We start from the raw sequence: 6501 nt of genomic DNA, 5'->3' as shown, positions 1-6501 counted from the left end.
TAAAACAAGTCCGCGGTTCCGTGAGAAGCCAAGTCGTACATTATTCTGTCGCGCTGCTTTTCTTACGCAGCTCTTGTGATACGCGAAGCAGTCCAAGCTCTACTACGCTCCTCACCCCGCACCATACGCGGGTTCTCAGTTCGACTAAGAAAGTTGCTCGGTACCGCGGCGAGGGTGTCAGCGAAGTACGAGATTGTTAATAAGTAACCCTTCTCATGGACGTAAACTGATGTTCCCAATTCTACCTTCCAGCCACAGCCTAGTTACCGAGTTACCGATATCAGTCTGAAGACAACGACGCCCACAAATGAGTTGGCAACATAGGCATCCATTTAATTATATTGATCAAGATTCTGGATCAAAGCAGATCAGTAAACCCCAGTAAAACGAGTTCACGGTACCACGGAAATGACCCAGAAAAGAAACGTAAATCATTACAGCGGTTTGCATACAGCTTGACAGTAGCATGTGTTTTGCACGAGAGAAGAGAGTAATTTGGACTTGGTCATAAACCATGGTTTATAGACTTGAAGACGCGTTTATGGCTGGTTTATGGCTATTTCGGCGATCTCGGAGGTCCTTTTGCGCGCTTGAAGTCCCCAAAACACGGTTTATGACCAAGTCCGAGCCTTCTTTCATCATCCACGAAAATGCCCCTGACTGTCAAGCTGTATGCAAACAGCTGTAAATCGAAGACAGCTCTAAGTTAACGTTTAAACCGTAACATCCACCTTCTGCTCCAAACTCCCATTCTCCTCCTTCTTCAACTTCTCCGCCTCCACCCTCAACCGCTCCCTAAACTCATCCCCACGATGATCATTATACACATACACAAACCTCTTCGACAACTCCCCATTCTCTAGCTGAACAACCTCCTCATACACCTTATACCCCAACAACCACGGGGCAATATGCATCCACGAAACCCAATACGTGAAACAGAGAACCAAGATACCGATACCAGTAACCTAAAACCCAAAAGATAAGCGAAATTTCCACGAAACGAAAACCACAACACGCACCCAAGGCACCCAATAAGGGAACGAAAACGGCTCCGCACCCTTCGCAGGCGGTAACCACGGCACCACCAACACGAATATATTCACCGCGATCGAGAACCACAGCGCGATGTGCCAGGTGCGGAACTCGGGCCTGGGCACACCTGCCTTGGCTCTTCTCCGCCGGATCCAGTAGATCCCTGTGACCATGGCTAGGTCGAAGAGTCGGCTGGGGTACGTCTGGATGGATACGATGAGGTTGAACGCGTCGCCGATGGCTGTTCAAACGAGGGATTGAGTTATGTAAGGCAGACTGAGAACGGAGGGGCGGGCAGGGGACATACGAGGTCCGATGATCACGATTGTTGTGAGAACGAACTTGAGGAGCATTGGAGCGGCGGGGGTACCAAAGGGTTTGGTGCTAGCGAAGAAACGGCTGAATGGGAACACGCCTAGAAAGAAGGGGCCGTTCCTTCAACGATTGTCTAACATGAAAACTCGGAAAGTAAACGCACCTTGTCTCGCTACCTCCCTAAACACCCTCCCCTGCCCAATAGCCACCGCAACCAAGTTTCCAAACGCCGATAGAGCTACGAAGACAGGCAAAACCCTCGTCCCAGCGTATGTACCAAACACTGCCGAGAAGAATTTGGCAGCGAGGAGTTGGCCGGATTTCTTTGCTTCTGACACGGGAACAGCGGCGACGTAGGCGACTGAGACAATGAGATATGAGGAGGGGATAACGGGTAAGGAGAATGAATCTTACTGTTTGCGAAGAAGTAGAGGAAGAAGACTAGGCCGAGGGAGAATGGACCTGCTGTCTTGAGTGTATGTACGGGGCGTGACATTTCGTTGGCGACGTTGTTGGCTGGTGAATCTGATGAATGAACGTTCACTCCGGTAGTGTTGTTGAGATGTACCATTATTCCAACCCGTATACGAAAAGATGACATTAATCATAGCACTTGCCATCGCATTTCCGTTATTACTAGGGTTGAAGAAAGAAATCAGCCAACAACCCGAGAACACAAACGACAAACACATACTTGGTCCCACTGAACCCATTCTTGAAATGGCTCTTGGGGTCCTCGACACGGGTACCTCCCCCAAGGACGACCCATCCTGCGACGACAATGAAACAGAGGATGATCACTTTGAAGAAACTGAGGACATTGGAAATCCACATCGCTGTACGGTTGTGGGAGATGACGACTGCTCGATGATCAGAAGGGCATTTCGATCCAGGAATAGTCATTTTACGCACTGATGCAAGCAATCCCATAGGCAGCGATTGCTATTCCTCGCATAGTCCATTCACTGTATGTTTCTTGCCCATTCGCGTAGAGTATATACTCCGCGCACACTAAGAGAAGGAGTCAGTACCACGATTTGGAGCGGCCAATAGATAAGCGGGTAAATACCTATAGCATTAGAGCTACAAGATAGGTTAGCTCAAGAGCTATTGAAGTTAAATCACCGATCACGTACCTCGCAAAACTAAGAATAACGGTGATAACCGCAAAGGTCACCGGCAATCTATCCCACACAACAATACATGCATCAACACTCGCGATAAGTCGAAGCCGTTTGAACGCACAAAAACTTGGGCCGACTATATGCCTGCTCCAGATAAGCTACCTCGGCTCCAGCCCTATTCGGGAACATGGCGAGGTATTCCGTGTAGTATGATAAACCCGCTGTAAATCCCCGTCTGAGCTAGTATCCAAGCCGTAGTATGGAGGTAACATACCAGCACTAAGGAAGAACCCGATAACCCAAACTAAAGGTAACGAGCATCATTCCTCTGTCCCATACACAAAATCTCGACTGTAACTCACAAATCATAGCCAACCCAAAACTACCAGTCTGCCTCAGTATAGTTCCAGGCGTCGCTAAACCACCAACTGTTAGCCTCCACGCGCAACAAAGATCAAAGATTCCTACTCACAAAAGATCCCCGTCCCAATCATCTGGGAAAAGTTCAAAAACACCGCCGTCCACCAACCGACGTCCTTCCCCATCGGACTCGAGTCTTCAATGGGGGCACCCCCAAGGTTCCTGTGCTCCTCATCCAAGGAGAGGTTATCAGCAAGGACAACGTCCGAGTCTGCGCGTTTCTCGTCAAACTTCGACGACATGAGAGACCGCAATGATAAGCACCACCAGGTTGAATGATGAGTTCTTAAACCGCTCACGGCCCGTTTTTGTTCAGTCCCACCCTTCCACCCCTCTCGCAATCCGTGACTTGGATAGTGCAATCGTCCAAGGATGGAGCGTGATTACAGAATTTGTCCAGGGGTGGAAAGAAGGCGCGATATGATGCCAAGTTGACGGTGGGAGCATATGCTGCCGCACGGCCATAATAGAGTGCAGATAGGTAGCCGGGTCATGAGAGGTGGCGAAGTTGAAGACTCGAAGTGAAGCATGCACAGAGAACGCCGCTGAGGATCAGAGATCCCAGAATAGAGTGCTCGGTGGGTACGTAATCGCGGTATGAGGTCAAGATCACTCAGAAACGCGTCGTGAGATGGGACCATGTGGACGCGCGCACCTAGTTCCTAGCTGGAACTTCCGCTAAGCCAATGGAAGAATCAGGATTGTAGGGAAAGGTCCACTAGTCTTGTCGTCATCGATCATGGCGGAATGCAACTTGAACCCATGGGTGGCGCGATTCGAAAAGACTGCACAGTGATTGGACCCATGGAATAGAAGCGATGCCTCAGGCCTGAGGTGGGAGGCATCAAGTTAACGACGTTCGGCAAGATCGGCCCGGGACCGCCACGCGAGAAAGCTCAGGCTGCTCACAACGTTCATGGACTGTCCTACAACGTCAGACACTTCGACTGGTATCTCTCTTCCCTCAGGACCTGCCTAGAAATTTTAGCCTCCACGTACCTGTGAGCACGCCTGAAATGACGATGTTGGTTCCATTTGGCATTTTCTCTCTACCCCAAAGACGCAAGTTATGCACAACGGCTACTTAATGCGAAATGTCGAAAAGCGAACGAAAAGCCAAAATGGCCAGTTTGTAATCTGGATTCGAGCTCTTCTTACTCAATAATAGTTTGGATAGCATCAAGTACTGAGGTGTCACTGGCGTTCGGTGTTTGGTCCTTCTATATGACGCAGGTGACTTCATTTCTGCTGTCGGTGACCTTTAGCTCAATCCCTCAGAATCCAGCTGAATTCTCTTTATGCTACTGGCGATGCTCCACCAGGGCCCGCAGTTCGAAATGTTCAGTCCCGCTCAGAGACCTGTTTATTATGATTCATCATCACACCTGGCCCAACACTGTATAACAGCAAGGAGTCAACCACGACTATCCATCAAGTCGAACATCCAAACCATCTTCTCGCTACAACAATGGCTCCTGCTCTTACTCCTACCACCAAGCTATCTCATGAAGACGGTCTTCTCTTGCTCATTGCTCATGCCCACGGCTATGCCCACAAGGCCAGCCTCCATGACGCATTAAAAACGCTCGCTGACGTCCCTGCGAAAGTGCAGAACGCAAAAGCATATGTCACGGTGCTGAACAATATCGTCACCGTCGAGAGCGACAGGAAAAAGTTTACCAGCAAGCCACTTAATCCCGGCGTGTAGCTCGGTGCAGCGCGTCGCACTATGAACTGACCCACCTCCTAGCTTTCGACAATATCCCGCGTATTGCGGGATTGCGGGTACGCTCTTCTCCAGGCCAAAGATTTCAGTCCTCAAAGGAGAGAACGATATTTGGATCCAGCAATATCCTTCGTACGAGGCCAACACTGACGCCAAAGGTCGTGTCGTAATTGGTTTCTGGACTAACAAGAAGATCGTTGCCGTGATGAGTATTCTCCCTCTTGCTTTAGTTCCATTCTCATACTCAGACATTCTGTGCAGTTCAAGAGTAAGCTGGCCTACGAGAGATACTTGGTTCAATCACTGATCATTATTTCCTCTTCCTTCCAGCTGATGTTGATAACGAGTATGGCAGGGCCAGGGAACTTAGAAACTGTAGGCAGCGAGGTTCAAGTGCAGGCAGATTAGGATCCTTCTGTATGCTTTTGAGGTCACCTTGTAATGAATCGAAGAAATGTGGTATGAAATATGCTCTGTTGATTGTTCAAGATCGTTGAAAGCTAGAAGCAACCATTCTTACGTAGAATCGTGAATTGTTATGAACGTACAATCAGCGCCTAACCTTAAAGAACATCATGCTATTGCGGTACTCATCTCGTACATACACAGCAGTGTCGCTTATGCTGATATTGTCGGGGATCCTGTTTTCAACCGTTTTCCAAAAGTCTGGTCAATTGATTAGGGAACAGCTAAGTGAAATGAATTGCGATGACCTAAGCTTACAAGTACAGGGATGCAGTAGGTCTTGACATTATTCACAGAGAATGCTGCTGGGGATCAGAAATCCCAGAGAGACGTGATCGCGGTGCTGAGGTCAAGATCACTCAGAAACGCGTCGTGAGGTGGGACCATGCGGACGCGCGCACTTGGATCTTCCGCTAAGCCAATGGAAGAATCAGGACTGTACACTAGTGCTGTCGTCATCGATCATAGCCGGAATACAACTTGGTGCAATTTTGAAAAGACTGCAGAGTGATTGGTGCTGAGGAGGAGGAATAAAATTAGACCGCCTTGAACTCGCGCGGAGATGGCCGGAGAGCGTATGGGAGAGTAGATAAAGACACGGTCACGTCGAGGCGAGTCCTTCACTTGGTCTATCCTAAGTCGCGAGCGGCCCGCCTATCGGTGTGCAATAAAAGTAAGGGGAAACAATTACTGCAGCCTAGAGCATACACCGACCCTCGTCGAACACCAGATTAGCACATTTCGCAAGTCAAAGACGACAAGAAGGAAGGATTGTCGGGACATCCATAGATGGTGGTCCCGCCCTTACGCCATTCCGCGCAGAACATGATCGTTGTATGAGGTCAAGATCGCGTCGTGAGGGCGCGAATCGTCTGGGATAACAGGCGGAAATGTCCGGAATATCTCGTAAAGCGAAATTACGATCACTAGGCAGCCGTTTGTCACAGCAACAGAGTGATTGGCGCCGGTGGGAGTAAAAATCCCTAATTTTCTAGGACTATCCCTCGTATATCCCCTGCAGGATTACGTCTATGAAAGGTGACGGCTTTCCTAGTCCAACCATAGGATGGTTCCGGCTGTGAATGTCTTAGACTGCACCATTGACGTCACACGCGTCATCTACGCATAACGGTAAGCTTTTCGTTTCCATTCGTCAAGGACTCAGCATACATGAAAAAGAAAAGCCGGGATGAGAGTACGTTACGGAGGAGCAGAAGCACGACATGGACGAATGAAAAAGGAAGAGAAAGAAGAGAAGAAAAAAATGTTCTATGATCAAGCCAGCATTAATAACATAATCCAGTTTACTCGGTTGCTTCAGCAGCACGCTCGCGAAGATTATCTGCCTTTGCGACGACGCCGCTCGAGCTGATGTTGCTCAAGACAGGCTTGAGAATATTGACGTAGGTAACTTGG

The 6501-nt window shown here is 49.0% G+C and overlaps 1 protein-coding gene across 1 annotated transcript; it reads left to right on the top strand.

Moving 5' to 3' along the window:
• Positions 1 to 4362: 4362 nt before the first annotated feature.
• Positions 4363 to 5502, top strand: EV420DRAFT_1490219 (uncharacterized protein; the record flags this gene model as incomplete). The annotated part of the gene is made up of 4 exons (XM_060470701.1): positions 4363 to 4598; positions 4645 to 4888; positions 4951 to 4995; positions 5347 to 5502. The coding sequence occupies 4 exons, from the start codon at positions 4363 to 4365 to the stop codon at positions 5500 to 5502; spliced, it is 681 nt and encodes a 226-aa protein (XP_060321343.1).
• Between the last annotated feature and the right edge of the window lie 999 nt (positions 5503 to 6501).

The sequence above is a fragment of the Desarmillaria tabescens genome (genome assembly GCF_030435595.1).
Source record: "Desarmillaria tabescens strain CCBAS 213 chromosome Unknown EV420scaffold_337, whole genome shotgun sequence".
Lineage (NCBI taxonomy): Eukaryota > Fungi > Basidiomycota > Agaricomycetes > Agaricales > Physalacriaceae > Desarmillaria > Desarmillaria tabescens.
The sequence above is the reverse complement of the archived record's forward strand: the minus strand, read 5'-3'. Positions and strand labels throughout refer to the sequence as shown.